Source organism: Narcine bancroftii, chromosome 7, assembly GCF_036971445.1.
Source record: "Narcine bancroftii isolate sNarBan1 chromosome 7, sNarBan1.hap1, whole genome shotgun sequence".
NCBI classification, from domain to species: Eukaryota; Metazoa; Chordata; class Chondrichthyes; order Torpediniformes; family Narcinidae; genus Narcine; species Narcine bancroftii.
Genome location: NC_091475.1, coordinates 76151104 through 76167704, shown reverse-complemented (window position 1 = coordinate 76167704; position 16601 = coordinate 76151104). Strand labels below are relative to the sequence as shown.

General features: G+C 39.6%; 1 protein-coding gene across 16 annotated transcripts in view; it reads left to right on the top strand.

Annotated features, from left to right (window-relative positions):
• The window catches only part of LOC138739018 (cilium assembly protein DZIP1L-like), a 205379-nt gene that overhangs the window by 118434 nt on the left and 70344 nt on the right, over positions 1-16601 (top strand). For all 16 annotated transcript variants that reach the window (XM_069890355.1, XM_069890353.1, XM_069890358.1 and 13 more), the window contains one exon: positions 7856-8024. In XM_069890355.1, coding sequence (XP_069746456.1) covers positions 7856-8024 — 169 coding nt within the window. The remainder of the gene's footprint in view (positions 1-7855; positions 8025-16601) is intronic.

Here is a 16601-nt window from a genome sequence, read left to right as displayed (position 1 = left end):
ATCATGGTCGAGTATGGGAACACCAAAAGCCCCAAGCATAAAGTCCTGAAAATGGTAGTAAACACAACCCAGGACATCAAAGCAAAACCCTCCCCATTATTGAGAACATCTATAGGGAAGGCTGCCATTGGAGAGCAGCAGCAATCGTTCAAGGATCCACACCACAGAGCACACACCCTATTCTCGCTGCTACCATCAGGAAAGAGGTATAGGTGCCACAAGACTGCACCACCGGGTTAGGATCAGCTGCTCAACAACAAACTCAATCAGGGACAAATTTAAGGACTTGTACTGTTGCATTTTATTGTTAATTTCTTCTCTCTCTGTATTGCACAGTGAGTTTGTTGATATTTTTCTTTGTTTGCACGTGTACGTTGAGTCAGTTTTTTTTGCACTGCTAATAAGTGGTAATTCTGCCTTGCCACAGAAAAAATATTCTCAGGGCTGTATGTGATATCATGTACTCTGACAATAAATCTGCAGTCTGAATCTTAGGCAGATCTCAAAAATGTCAATACTTTGGCAGTCAATTTCTGCTCTGGTCTTTCTTTCACCTGGTCCTGATTTCTAAGTCTACATCTCAAGGAATAAACCAGCCACTAATAAATCCACAGATTCCTACCTTTATTGTACTTATTCCCACCCTGCCTCTTGTAAGTATAGGCATTCAATTCTGTTCTCTTAGTTCTTCCATCTCTGTTACATTTTTTCTAATGATGGGACATGCTGAAAAGTGCCTCTGGAAAGTCTTCATTCTTCCTTAACTATAGCTTTCCCTCTACAATAGTGGACAGACCCCTTGACCACATCTCATTCCCCACATCCCTGCTTAAGGTCTTCTGAGGAACAAAGCCCTCCTTTTCCATCCTCCCAACTTCCTCAATCAAAAGATCATTCTTCATAATCCCATCAGCTCCAACAAACATTCCACCATCAAACATATCCATACCATCATTTTGAAGAAATTGTTCCTTTTTTAAATATTTGATCCACTCTGCCAGTCTGCCTATCACTTTCTATCCAAGTGCAACCATGAGAGATGCAATGCTCTCCTTTCCCCTCTTTGCTTCCCTCGTGAAGGAACATTGAACATAGAACATTGCATCTATTCAGCCCAAGATGATGTGCTGACCTATGTAAACCTATTCCACAACAATCTGATTTTTCCCCACATCACTCTATTTTCCATTACCTATCTAAGAGCCTTTTGAATATCAATATTGCACCAGTCTCCACCACCACCCTCAGCAGTGCATTCCAGGCACACACCACTCTGCATTTTTAAAAAAACCCAACTTAATTGTGATATCTCCCCTGAACTTGCCTTTCTTTTTAAAATATTTTTAATGAGTTTAACAAAAACCCTTTACACAAGCAATATTAATGATAACATAAATCAAATCATATGTAGAAACCTAACCATAATTATTAAATTAATGTATTTCATTCAGGACATCAAATTCTATAATCCATAACTTGTATGATGTCCAAAATCAATACTGAATACAAAAAATTATACAAATAATATACATAAGATTTCCTACATAAGATATTTTATACTTCTCTGATGTGATCATGTTGTTCTGTGATATAATCCGTAATATGTAGTTAACCCCCCCCACCCCGTTAGTCATAATAATGAAAAGGAAAATAATCTCGCTACTAATCTACCTCCTCCCTCTAAACAAGGTTATCTGTATATATTGTAAATATGAATTGAATAACGGCCCCCAGACACCAGGTAGGGAATCCCTGGATCATCCACATCACTTAAATCCTCAGATTATGATAATAATCCATGAATGGGCCCCACATCTTATCAACTTCAAACTTTGCATCTTTAATATATCAAATTTTTTCCAAACTTAAGAAAGTTATGAGATCGTGTATCCGTTGAGTCTGAGTGGGTGAAACAATGTCTTTCAACTTCATCAAAATTACTCATCTAGCTATCAACGAAGCAAAAGATGAGTTTCTCTTCAGGGTTGAGGATAGAGATGTATCCTCTTCTAGAGAAATAAATAAATAAAGGAATCAAAGGACAAGGTTTTACTTTAGTCTTAAGAATCTTTGATAAAGTTTGAAAATCTCTTTCCAAAAATATTCTAATTTCAGACTCTCCCAAAACATATGAATCAACGAGGCTTCACAAATTTTACACTTATCACATAATGGATCCACATCAGGATACAAACAAGATAATTTAACATTAGACATGTGTATTCTGTGCACCACCTTAAATTGCAACAAACAATGTCATGCACAAAATGAAGACTCATTGATCAAATTAAGAATCCCAATCCTCGTCCGAGAATGCACTATTCAAATCACACTGCCAATCGTTCTTAATCCATGTAATTGAGGCCATTCTTAAATTCATTAAGTTATTATAAATATTTGATATTAATCCTCCATGGGAAAATTGCAAACCAAAGAAGAATATTCGCTTCAGCGATTTGAGGAAAATCAGAAAGTTTGGCTGAACAAAATACCTAATTTGTAACTATCTAAAAAAGTGCCTTTTAGAAAGATTCAATTTTGCTGATAGTTATTCAAAAGAAGCAAAATCACCTTGAATAAAAAGATCTTTAAAACTTTTAATGCCTAATCCTTAAAACCTGTATCTAACAAAGGGTTGGAAAAAATGATTCACTACAATAGAAGTGGCAAGAGAAAAACTACCATAACCAATAGATTTCTTAAATTGTGTCCATATCCTTAATCTGTGCTTCATTATTAGGTTTTGAGTCAATTTAGTGAAAAGCTAAAAGGTAAAAATAGACCTAAAATACCCAACATAGATGTCTTTATAGAAAAATTCAATTCCATTTCTACCCATGAAGGGTGGACAGCTAGCTTATCAAAATGTAACAATAAGAGTAAATTATGTATGTTGGCTCCCCAATAATAAAATCTAAAGTTTGGTAGTGATAATCCCCCCATTCCTTTTAGCCTTTTGGAGGTGAGCCTTGTTTATACAAGGTAGTTTTCCTTGCCACACTGTACACCAAGATAATCTAATCCAATGAATCAAAAAAGGATTTAGGATTAAAAATTGGTAAAGATTGAAAATATAAAAATATTTTGGTAAAATATTCATCTTAACCGAATTGATGCATTCAATCTTTGTAATAGATAAAGGTTATCATCCTGATAATAATAATTTAATATGATTAAGTAATACCAAACATTTTCTTTTAATAAATTTTTGTAATTATAATCCCCAAATATTGGTATTTCATTATCTTGAAAGGAAAATTAGAGAATCTTGAAAATGACCCCTTTAGGAGTAATATGCTCTTTTGCAAATTTAATTTATAGCCAAAAAACTGACTAAATTGAGCAAATAAAGTTAACATAAGTAGGTTTAGAAGCTTCATGATGTGAAATAAAGAGTAAAAGGTCATGTGCATATAGAGAAATTTATGCTCTACTCCAATCCTATTTATCCCTGTAAAATCTCTACTCTCACAAAGAACAACTGCCAAAGGTTTTAAAACCAAGTCAAAGAGCAAAGGGCTTTAAAGGGTAAACTTGCTAAGTTCCTCTGTAAAGCCTAAAAGACCTTGATTGTTGTGAATTTGTGCAAATAGAGGCCATAGGATTTAGGTATAATAGTTTAATCCATTTTAATGAAATTTGGACTGAAATTGATTTTTCTTAAAATAGTGTATAAATATTCCCATTCTACCTGATCAAATGCCTTCTCAGGATCTAATGAAAGAACACATCCAGTCACTGGAGTAGAAATAAATATAAAATATTTAATAATCCATCTATGTTATAATAAAAGTAGTATTTTTTTTACAATAAAACCAGTTTGGTCAGAATCAATAATTAATGGTAATATTTTCACATCCAAAAGGGCAATACTTAGAGGAAATCTTTGAATCTACATTGAGTAATGAAATGGGACTGTAAGATGCACATTCAGTTGGGTCCATTTCTTTTTTCAAAACAAAGGATATACTAGCCTCATTTAAATAAGATTAAAGTTTTGCTTCATTAAATTAATCATCCATCACAGAATTTAAATGTGGATCAAGCCATTTAAAAAAAACTGTAAAATTCAATAGGATATCCATCTGGTCCTGAAGATTTACCAGATTGTAATGAGGAAATAGCTGGAAGTATTTCCTCCTCAGTTATAGGTGCCTCCAGACTGATACATCTATCCAACTTTAGGGCAGGCAAATTTAGACAATCAAAGAAATCAGACATTGAAGTAAGATCATTGTTAAATTCAGAAGAAGAAAGATAAGAATAAAATTCTCTAAATATCTCATTTATTTTAACATAATCTGTAATCATAGTACTATCTCTAGTCTAAAATTTATTACTTTTTTTTTAGCAGCCATTCCTTTTAATTTCCCCATGAATATAAAAATGACTCTTACTTCTCAAAAGTTGCTGTTCAATGCATAGTTAGAGAGAAGGTCAAATTTGGTTTTAAGTTCCACTCTTTTAGATAAATCTGGATTTTTATTTTGAGTGAATTGTAAATTAATTTATTTAATTAAATACAGCTTTTCCTTGCTCGTTTTCTTAACATTAGCTGTATAAGAAATAATTTGCTCTTTCAAATTCAACATAGTTGGGAAAGAATTAATAGAAAAAAACTTTGCTTTCCCATAAAATTTAAAATTTCTTTATCTGTAAGTAGTGTTAAATGTGCATTGCCTTTTTCTATACAGAATATCATAAAAATTCAATGACAAAATAACAGAAGCATGATAAGATATAAATATCCCATGGTATTCACATGATTTGGTTAATGAAATCAATTGATTGTCAATTATAAATAAATACATTCTGGAATATAAGTGATGTATATTTGAAAAAAAATATATTATTTTGGTATTTAAAAAATGCCATACATCAGAAACTCCCAAAATTTGATTAAAAAAATAAAGAATTACAACTGTGGATTTAGAAAGAGTAACTAGTCTAGAAGAATGATCTAAAGCCATATCTCAAGCACAATTAAAATTATCCCCCAAAATCAATGAATATTGATTTGAGTCAGTTAAAGCAGAAAAAAATTTAAAAAAACACTGGCTCACTGATATTCAAGGTGTAAACATTAGCCAATATCACCAGTTTATTGTATAATTTCCCTGTAAGAGTAATAAAATTACTTGTTTGTCTAAAATACTATTATGAAATACAAATGGGATATTTTAATTGTAATGGAATATTTGGGAGATAAATTGGTAAATTTAGAGTATAACAGGTCTTATTGAAATACTGAAGAATTCATATTCAGTGAATTTACAGAAACTATGGAGAATGCTGTGCACATTTCACAAGTAGGTGCTAATTGAAATGATGTCATTAAATCAACAAACAGGAGTTGCTCTGGCTGTTAAAAGCTTTTTTCAAGGGTTTTGACAGTGCACAGAAAGGTCACTTCTGGGGTTTTGTTTACCTAAAGACAACAGCTTGACCAAGAAGACCAAGTCTTATTGTTTGCTGGAGAAGGTCAGGGGCTTTGCAAGTGAGAGAGTCACATGGGCTTTCTGGCAGTTGGAGAGAGAGAGACAGACAGACAGACAGACAGACAGCTGAAACAAGCAGGAGAAGCTGGTTGGAACTGAAACAAACTCCAGAGCAGCAGATGGCTGGAAGTGCTATCTGTCTGATGTTTCTCTTGGAATAAGCGGAACTGAAAGGAACTCTGTGATATGTCAAAGAAAGAGTTATCATCTGGAGAACCCCGATGGGGCAATTTTCGTCAGCAAGACATTGAAGTGACTAATGGTGGTACCTCAGTTGTGGAAATCCTGGAACAACAAATCTCTCTCTCTGCAAAACCCCTGACCTGGAGAAGGTCAGGGGTTTTGCAAGTGAGAGAGCAGGTCACATGGGCTTTCTGGCAGTTTGCAGAGAGAGAGAGAGATTTGTTGTTTCAGGATTTCAACAACTGAGGTACCTCCTGCTTTTGCCAACACCCCCTTTTCCCCCCTATCTTCAAATACCTGCCAACATTCTCTCATACCTTGATGAAAGACTCAAGCCTGAAATGTTGGTTATGTATTTTTACCTCACAAAGATAAGCGTATACAGAGCCGTTGTCATACCCACACTCCTGTTCGGCTCCGAATCATGGGTCCTCTACCGGCACCACCTACGGCTCCTAGAACGCTTCCACCAGCGTTGTCTCCGCTCCATCCTCAACATCCATTGGAGCGCTTACACCCCTAACGTCGAAGTACTCGAGATGGCAGAGGTCGACAGCATCGAGTCCATGCTGCTGAAGATCCAGCTGCGCTGGATGGGTCACGTCTCCAGAATGGAGGACCATCGCCTTCCCAAGATCGTGTTATATGGCGAGCTCTCCACTGGCCACCGTGACAGAGGTGCACCAAAGAAAAGGTACAAGGACTGCCTAAAGAAATCTCTTGGTGCCTGCCACATTGACCACCGCCAGTGGGCTGATAACGCCTCAAACCGTGCATCTTGGCGCCTCACAGTTTGGTGGGCAGCAACCTCCTTTGAAGAAGACCGCAGAGCCCACCTCACTGACAAAAGGCAAAGGAGGAAAAACCCAACACCCAACCCCAACCAACCAATTTTCCTTGCAACCGCTGCAATCATGTCTGCCTGTCCCGCATCGTACTTGTCAGCCACAAACGAGCCTGCAGCTGACGTGGACTTTTTACCCCCTCCATAAATCTTCGTCCGCGAAGCCAAGCCAAAGAAAAAAGAAGATATAAAGGGCACTGTTTGACCAGCTGAGTTTCTCCAGCATTTCGTGTTTTTACTTCAACCACAGTGTGTACAGATTTTCATTATTTACTTCTGTCCTCTGGTATTGCCGCCCCCAGAGAAAGGTGTTGGCTGTCCATTCTATCTAGGCCCCTCACAATCCTGTATACCTCTTATCCTTCATGCTGAGAAGTATGTTCCATGGACTCAAGCATTCTTTCCAGGGACCCAAATATCCTTTCAGAGTAATGCAAGGATTTACTTGCACTGTCTGGAATCTAGTATACTATATTTGGTGCCCATAATGTGTCCTCCTCTACAGTTGAGAAACTAAAACACATTGTGGAATACCTGCATTCAGCCCACAGGTATAACCCTAAGCTCTTAGTTGATGCCACTCCCACTCTGACCTCTTTGAGTGTGGTGTCCTACACTATTGTGAGGCTCATGCAAGCTTGACAAATAATGCCTCAGTTTTACCTGAGCGTATTGCAGTCTGCTGGACTCCATATTGAATTCTCCAGTTTCAGTTAACTTGTTCCTTCTTTCTATTTTTATCAGGCCTTGCCATTTTTGCTTGTGATTCATCTCTTTTTTATCTTGTATATCTTGCCTGAAGACTTCAACCAGTGGTCCAGACTACAACACAGTCTAGTGTTCACAACATGAAGAAAACAGACAAAAGAACTTAACTTCCTGTTTAATGGCTAACTTATTTTATCCTATCACAGAAATTATGTTTTCTTCCTGTCTTCTCTGCTAGCTAAGCTAACTTGTTTTCTGTCTTCTTCGGTTCTCATCAGAGAGCTTCAGTATAAATTTGACTGTTTCCCTTTTCTCAGATGTAGCGTTTTCTTTTTTTAATTTCAGATTTCCAGTATGCGTCTTTTATTTTATTTTTGGGTTTCAGATTAATGTCAGCAGTTCTGTATATCTGTTTTTTTTTAAAAAGCCAAAGATTCCAACATTTATTTGAGGAAAATTGATATAACTCAGACCCTCTTTTAACGACACCTTCACCCTATACTACATTTGTTAAATTACCAGGTTGGAACATTTCTCACTTTTGCAATGAGACAAATGAAAAATGTTAAGAAATGTTCACTAATTTTTTTCATTTATAATGTAGAATATGTTCATTTTCTAGGATGTTCAAGGCATTTCTGAAGGACATCTTACAAGAATTCTGGATACAGTTGATATTATCAGAGAAGTAAAATCAAAAGTATTGCCGAACTTTTATCATTTTCGTGAAAGTTTATCAAGGAAGGTTGAAGATAGAATTAAAGGAAAAGACAGCCTTTGTTACTTGAAAAGTAAGACTCTAAGAATCTTTTAATTTGCTGTTGATCTGCTTACAATGCGTTGTGCCCGCATTGTACCATTGGAGGTTTTAATAAACACTAAGAAGACTTGCAAATTTAACAGCACAAATATTTACTCACATTAGGTTACTGGTTAGGCATTGACTGTTGCACTGAGCATGCTCACCACTCAAATGTCATGTGGCTCTGACAATGTGTTTCACTGAGCATGCTCACCACTCAAGTGTGATGTGGCTCTTACAGTCTTGCAGTGTTCATGCTCCAGCATAAAATAGTCCCAAGGTTTCTCTGTATAATAGGTGTGAAACATTGTGCTGCCTGTCCAATAAGTCACTGCTTCACTTGGGTGGATGTTCAAGCAGCATCTTCTGCAACAAAACCAGTCTGGTTATTGATGCTACATAAAGTGCAGGATCATCTTGTTATAAACAGCATTGTGATTTATGAAAAACAAGCCCACAGAAATGTTGAAAATAATTGTCTATTTGTTAAGCCACCCATGCGACATGATTAACCTTCAGAAACAAAAGACAAATATTTCAAGTCAAATAAAAAAAACTTTTGAAAAATACAGCTGATAAAGATGTCCAGCCAGAAGCGCCAAGTGGACGATCATTTGAGCTTCCTCCTGAGTTTCTCGCCCATCAGGGCAACCAGCCGTTTAGCTTCATTCCCATTATTGAGAGTTCTGGTTGTGGCAGAGGCAGAGCTCCTCGGCAAAAATCTTGCATGTAGCATGATCCAAATAAGATGTTCCAATAAATGGCCATAGATGTTTCTGAAAGAGAAGGGTAGACAACCAGATAGAATAATCCTGAGATTACTATGTGGTAATAAGTACAGAAAAGGAGGACAGAATAAATTACTATGTTACAGGAGAGTCATTTACATATCTCACAAACAACAGGGGCCACAACACCACTCCTCTTGAGTTCCACCATAATGCTGTCTTCTCTGGCTTGTCAATTCTGAATCCAAGCTATCAATTTCAAGTGTATTGTAATCTGTTTGTACATATACCAATGAAACAGTGCATCGCCAGACTATTGTGTACACACAGACACACTGTACACCCCTACTCACATGACATGCAGTATATACATAGAGATCCAAAATAAATAAATAAAGGGCAGGTAAATAAATAAATAAATAAATTGATTGATTTATAGTCTCAGTACCTGAAGGAAGAACCTAGCAGTCTGGTTTTTATGCTTCTGTACCTCTTCCTTGAATGTAGTATCTCAAGGATACTGTGGGCTGGATGATAACGGTGTACAGTGATTCTCTTTAGCCCTCTTTAAGCACCACTCTTTGTAGATTTTGTTGATAGAGAGAAAGACCCCAGTGATTGTCTCAGCAGTTTTAATCATGCTCTGTACTGACCTCTGAATTGACGCTTTGCAGCTACCATACTACACTGTAATGAAGCCAGCCAGGACACAGTCTACTGTGCTCCTGTAGAAATTAGGATGGTGGCCAGTAGCCTTGCCCTCCTCAACCCCCTTAGGAAGTATAGGTACTGATGTGCCTTCCTGACTAATGAGGTGGTGTGGATACAGATTAGGTCATTATTCAAGGAACTTTGTGCTCCCCATTCTCTCTAAGATGGAGCTATTGATATGTCTTGGGGAGTGGTCCTTTTTCCTCCTGAAGTCCACAATCCTCTCCTTTGTCCTGTCCACACTGAAACTCAGATTGTTGTTCTTGCACCACTGTACATGCCTTTCAACCTCCTCTCTTGTAAGCTGACTCTTCATTGTTACCGATGAAGCCAACTACCTTTGGATATCTGCACACTTGATGATTCTGTTGAAGCTGAACTTGGCAGTAGTGTCATGAGTTAGCAGCATGAACAGTAGCGAGCTGAGCATGCAGCCCTGAGGGGCGCCAGTGCTCAGTGTGATGGGAGTTATGGTTTTGCAGCCAACCAAGACAGACTGTGGTCTTTCAGTCAAGGTGCCGGATCCAGTTGCAAAGAGAAGTACTGAGTCCCAGTGAGGAGATTTTCTCCACCAGCCTCTGGATATGATTGTGTTGACAGCCGAGCTGAAGTCAATGAGTAAAAGCCTGGTGTCTGTGTTCTCTAGCTGGATCCCTTGTCTCTGTGCTTTCTGGGTCAGCCTACCATGATGGACCTTGTCAAATATCCAACTAAAGTCCACATTGGAAAAAGAGCAAACTGGACTGTTGCCACATTCCCTTATCTGTATCCAACACCATGTATATTGAGAAGGGAATAATTCCTTCACTACCTGACTATCCTGTTACACAACGTGTAACATGCTACGTGCAGAGAAACCAGCTCAGTTAATGTTTTATTTACCTCATTCTCCACATCCTGCATGCTCCACGGGATCTTCTGGATGGTCATATAACTAAAATCTCCCATCCTAAGAATCATTTTAAGAATGATCCTGTCTAAGGCTCCCTTTCATCCTTCCTAAAATATGGCATGGAGCTCTAACAAAATTGTCCAAATGTAGGTAAATAAATGTTTGATAGAGGGATAGGGTTCATCTTGTTTCTCTCTATAAAGCCCAAAACCTTTTTGCATTTTATCAATTGTCCCTATTAAGCTTAATGAGCTGTGTACATATACCTCCAGATGTTTATGTTCTTATACCATGGAGAAGTTTTACCTCGTTTACATTTGCCTCTTGTCTCATCCTGCCGAAAACTAACATCACACATTTCTCAGAATTAAATTTCATCCACCACCTCCCTTATAGCATTTTCAGAAAAAAAACTTGAAGTTTGTCACAAAGTACCTAGTGCAGTGAGAATAGGATTACAGAGAAAGGGAGGGTCTATTTGCACCAAGCATCACGAGAGGACTGCTGTGGGGTTGAATCAAGAGTCTGAATTAATTTTTAACTTTGCTTGACTGCAATGGTACAAGTGAAGGAGTTCAGAGCTGGCGTCAGAACAAATCTAATTGGGGGCATTAGCGTAACTGCGGGGGTAGGGGGCCACCAACTGACATTCGTGTGGCAGTTTCACATGTTGTTCATGTTCAGGTGGGGAGGACACAATAACTCATTGGGAAGGGGTGTGGTCCAGAAATGCCCCTCCTCCCCATGATGCCGACCCTGAAGGAGGAGGAACAACTTTTTTTTGCAGAGACGAATGGGTTGTTGATGCAAGACAGTGTGTCCCTGCTCCAGGTGCACTACTTACATCTGGATGTTCTACTGAGGAATATAGTTGTGTATTCTTGGATGCGCAAAAGCTGCAAGAATTTTACTATCATAAGCAAAAGACTGAAGGTGGAAAAATAGGAGTCAAAGCAGTCAAAGGTCAAGCAGCAAATTGTGGTGAGAGAAATCAAGTTAACATTTCATGACACAGTGACCTTTCATCAAAACCAGACTTCATCCTAATTGTGAAACAACTTTAATAAATGCATCTGGGCACAAATTATTATTAGACTCCCTGGTCAGAAGACTTTTAACGATATGGTAAGTCAACTGGCAGCAGTTGATTCAGGGTGATGAAAAGATGATTACGAAAGGATCGCCAGAGATTGAGCTGGCCTGAAACGCACATCCATAATGGTTGTCTGAACTGTCCATCTCCACTGCAAGAAAGCAAGACGCAAAAATTAAAGCGACTTTTGACAAATGCCGTTCACTGATGTAAACGTGAAAGGCAGAATCACCTGTACTTTATAGTTTAGTCATGATTGTCTTTGCTTCAGTGGAACAATTAAGTTTTCTGAGTGGAAGAAAAGATCTGTGACCTCGCTGAGTCAGCAGAGTTGCATTGTTTAGTCACCGCACATCCCATTACCAGATGCGTTCTCTTTACCCTTCCTCTTTCAGCATTACAATGGAAGTGTTCCTTGGGGACTTCTTGTTCAATTTATATTGTGGCGCTGTGGCAGAACCTTTCACACAATCAAAAATTGGTTCCAATAAGGCTATAAAACTGGCAATACTGAAAATATGGAAAATTTTTGCAGTGTCTAAGATATCTTAATTATCATGTAGTTGACTTTGTTCACCGGTAATAGGACACAAATAGCACCACCAGTTCATAATCCCTGCCAAGAAGGGAAAAAGAAGCAAATGAGAGCTCCATCATAGGTATGGTGTGCATGGATCCCACCACTTCCTCATATTGCCTCCTGTACCTCTGTAATCTCCATGGCTTCACAGGCTTCCGTCTGTCCCAGTGATGAATCATGGGTTTTCAAGATGGCACCTTATAGTGGCAACTCTGTGTGCAGCTCTGATGGGAATAATCAAATATTCCCATTTGGAACGATTAAAATTCAACCCCAGAACTACAGAATCAAACTTACCCATGAATAAGAATATCCTAAGATCGCTAACAGACTTCACAATGGGAGTTTGCGTCAGACCACGGCACCTTTAAACAGCCTGTGCACCCGCTAGTTAAACACCGGGTGACTTTCAAGCAGCCAGCAAACAGGCCATTTAAACCTTGCAGGAGCTGCAAGCAGCAGGCGCTCAGTCCATTTAGACATCGCAGAAGATTTAGAGACATTGCACGGAACATTTCAACACCACAGGAGTAACTAGCAGCTGACCCCCAATCCATTTAAAGGATACAACCACATGGACACAGAGTGGGGCTATGAGGCTTCTGCTGCCTACCATCCTCCTGGCCAATGTACAATCATTGGACAAATTCTGGACATGGCACTATAGCATGTGGGCTACACCCTCCATTGCACTGACTGGACAGGAAAGATCAGGGGAGGTGGTGTTTGTGCATCATCAGTTCATTATGGTGTACAGACTTGATGGTCGTGTCCCAGTCCTGCTCCCCCAACCTGGAATAGCTGGCAATCAAGTGCTGCCCTTTCTACCTGCCAAAGGAATTCACTGCCATCATCTTGGTCTCTGTGTACATTCTGCCCCAGGCTAACATCAGGCTGGCACTGGAGGGACTGAGCACTGTGATTAGCAGCCATGACACACCACATCCTGATGCCTTCCTGATCATTGTGGGGGACTTCAATCAGGCCAACCCGAAGAAGACTCGAACAAACTACCCATCAACATGTCACATGAGAGATCAGAGGAGCCAACACACTCTACCACTGCTACACCACCATGAAGAATGCCTACCAAGCCATACCATGACCACACTTCAGCAAGTCTGATCATCTGGCTGTACTTCTACTCCCTGTGTACAAGCAGAGACTGAGGACCGCAGCACCAGTGGTTAAGATGGTAAAAGTATGGTCAAGGGGGGCAGAGGTGCATCTTAGGACTGCTTTGAATAGGTGGACTGGAACATATTCAAGAACTCATCCTTAGATTTGAATGAATATGCAATGTGTCACTATGTCACTGACTTCATCAAGACCTGCATGGACGAGTGTGTGCCCATGCACACATACTGGGTGTTCCCCAACCAGAAACTTGGATAAATCAGGATTCGCAACCTGCTGAGGGTGAGATCAAGGGTGTTTAAGGCTGGGGATCCAGATCCTTACAAGAAGTCCATGTACAACCTACGGAAGACTATCTCTGAAACAAAATGGCAATTCTGGAGGAAGCTGGAGACAGAGACAGATATATGCCAGCTATGACAGGGATTACATGCATTACAATCGACAATGTGAGGGCAAACACCATAGATGGCTGTGATTTTTTCATTACCTAATCAGCTGAACACCATCTATGCTTGTTTTGAGAAGGAGAACCCAACAGTGCCTACTAGAATCCCTGCAAGGCTGAGGACCCTGTGATATCTGTTTCTGAAGCTGACTTCAGAATCCTCACAAGGCGCCAGCTCCTGACTGCTTACCTGGCAGGATAGTGAAAATCTGTGCCAACTAGCCAGAGTGTTCATGGGCATTTAGGGCATCAGTCATCCTGCTGCCCAAGAAGAACAGTGTGAGCTGCCTCAATGACTACAGCCCAGTAGCACTCACATCTACTGTGATGAAATGCTTTGAGAGGTTGGTCATGGCCAGAATTGGCTCATACTTAAGCAACAGTCTGGACCCGCTGCAATTCACCTATCGTCATAAATGCTCCATAGTAGACACAATATTGCTAGCTCTCCACTCAGCTCTGGCTCACCTCAAAAACAGCAGCTCATACATACGGCTGCCCTTCATAGACTACAGCTTAACTTTCAACACTATTATCCCTCAGCGCTGGTCAAGAAGCTCCAAAACCTGGCCTCTGCACCCCCCTCTACAACTGGATCCTTGATTTCCTTGTCGGAAGACCACAGCACAAATCCGAAACAATATCTCTTCGTCACTGACTGGCTATCAACACAGGCGCACATCAAGGATGCATACTTAGACAACTCACTATAGACCCATGACTGTGTGGCCAGGTACAATTCCAATGTTATCTACAAATTTGCCAAAGACAGCACATTTTTTGGCAGAATCACAAACGGCAATGAGGACGCATTCAGGAGGAAGATAGATCAGCTCGTTGAGTGGTGTCACTCAATGTTAGGAAAACCAAGGAGATAATTATAGACTTCAGGAGGAAGTCAGGACAACACGATCCAATCCTCAACAAGGACTCAGTAGAGAAGAGGGTCAAGAACTTCAAATTCCTGGTTGTCAACATCTCCAATGATCTGTCCTGGAGCCTCCATGTTGATGTAATTATGAAGAAGACTTGTCAGTGGCTATACTTTGTGAGGTGTCTGAGAAGATTCAGTATGTCACTAAAGTCTCTCAAAAACCTCTGCAGGTGTACTGTGGAGAGCATTCTGGCTGGTTGCATCACTGTCTAGTATGGAGGTGCCAACACACAGGACAAGAAAAAAGCTCCAGAGGATTATTAACTCTGCCAGCAACATCACACCACCAGACTGCTGTCCATCAAGGACATCAGCAAAAAAGAGGCGGTGTCTTAAGAAAGCAGCCTCTATCCTCAAGGACCCCCACCACCCAGGCCATGCCCTCTTTATTCTACTACCATCGGGAACAAGGTACAGGAGCCTAAAGACAAGCACTCAGTGGCACAACAACGCCTTCTTCCCTGGTGCTGTCAAATTCGTGAATGATCAATAAACCAAAGACACTGCCTTACTTTGAGTTTTCTTGTACTATTTTAATTTTATTGTTGCAAGGTGGATTATGTGAATGTTTGCATTGTGAAGCTGCCATAATACAATGAATTTTGTGACAATAAAATCTGATTCTGATTCTGGTATGCCCTACTAATAATGCCCCTAAGTCTATCCTAAATAATCTGTAAACGCAGCAATCAATTTGGAGGAGAGGAGGATTTTGTGGTAGAGAGAGTGAGGATCTGCTTATATCTGTGGATGGAGGCAAGGGTGGTCCTAAGAATTTGGCAAGAGAAGCAAAGAGAGCAATCTCTCTAATAGTTTTCCTCCCTTCTATTGTCTTGTTTGAAGTCTGATGTTTAAATAAAGTTCAATTCCATTCAAAATTCTTCTAAACTAAATCCGCGTGCAACAAGATGTAAGGCATCTTTGGACCTTGGCTGAAAAGAGTCAATCAATTTTAGTATCAATTGCCTTCCAAAAAGAGAGTATCTTAATGCCTATCCTTGATACTCAACAATTAGCCATATAAATACAGTCAGAACAGAGGTTGGGAATGGTGTAATGACTTGTCTCTTGAATCCCCAAATATATGAATGATCAGCAAGTCATGAATCTGATGGAATACTCTCTACTTGTCTGCATGAGTAAAGTCAATAACAGTCGAGAGGTTTGGCATCATCCACAGTCAAAGCAGTGATCTTGATTGGCAAACATTGTGTCAAATGTAAGCTGCTACTACTCATACATCATGGATATTGTGTTTGTGTGTGTGCATGCTCCATCTATAAAATGCACTGTAGTCAGTTGTCAAACAATGAGCTGCTGGAGGAACTCAGTGGGTCACATAGCATCCATGGGTAGAAATGACAGTATAAAGGGGATGACATTACATAAAAGGAAGCTGGAATAAAAGGAATAAGTAATAGGGAATTGGACAGAAGATGGGAGAAGTGAAGAGACAGATTGAATATGAGAGCACTGGGAAGAGGTGGGAGTGCAGGGGAAAAGGTAAAAAGAAAACTAGATAGAGGTAGTTTGTTGCCAAGAATGCTTCATCATCCCTAAACAGGGAGTTTAGATGGCTGGGAATTCCATGAACTCTACACTTTTCAATCTCATGGTATTATTGTTCCTATATTGTCTTGTAGCAGACATCCAACAGGGATTTCATCTGAAGGCTGCACTTGGCAATTGGAGTCAGGTGACTCAGTCAGTTGGATTTGAAGGCTCAGATCAGAAAGAAGCTGATTGGGCAATACCGATCAAGTGATCCAGGAACTTGTAATACAGGGTGGTGTTAATTCACTTCAACTCATCAGTCTAGAGAGATGGTACTATTGAGTGGAGTTTCACACAATACATGCAGCAGTGAGTAGGAAATTTACAGCTAATTCGTTTTTTTTACAGTTTCTATTACCAAACAGCACTGTGCAAGTGACTTCATGATTAAAAAAAAACATTGGTTAAAGAAGATGGCTTGCCAGAATTCCTCAAAGGGGACTGGGGGAATGAAAAATGTCTTTCTAATCCAGTCGAATCCATTAAAAC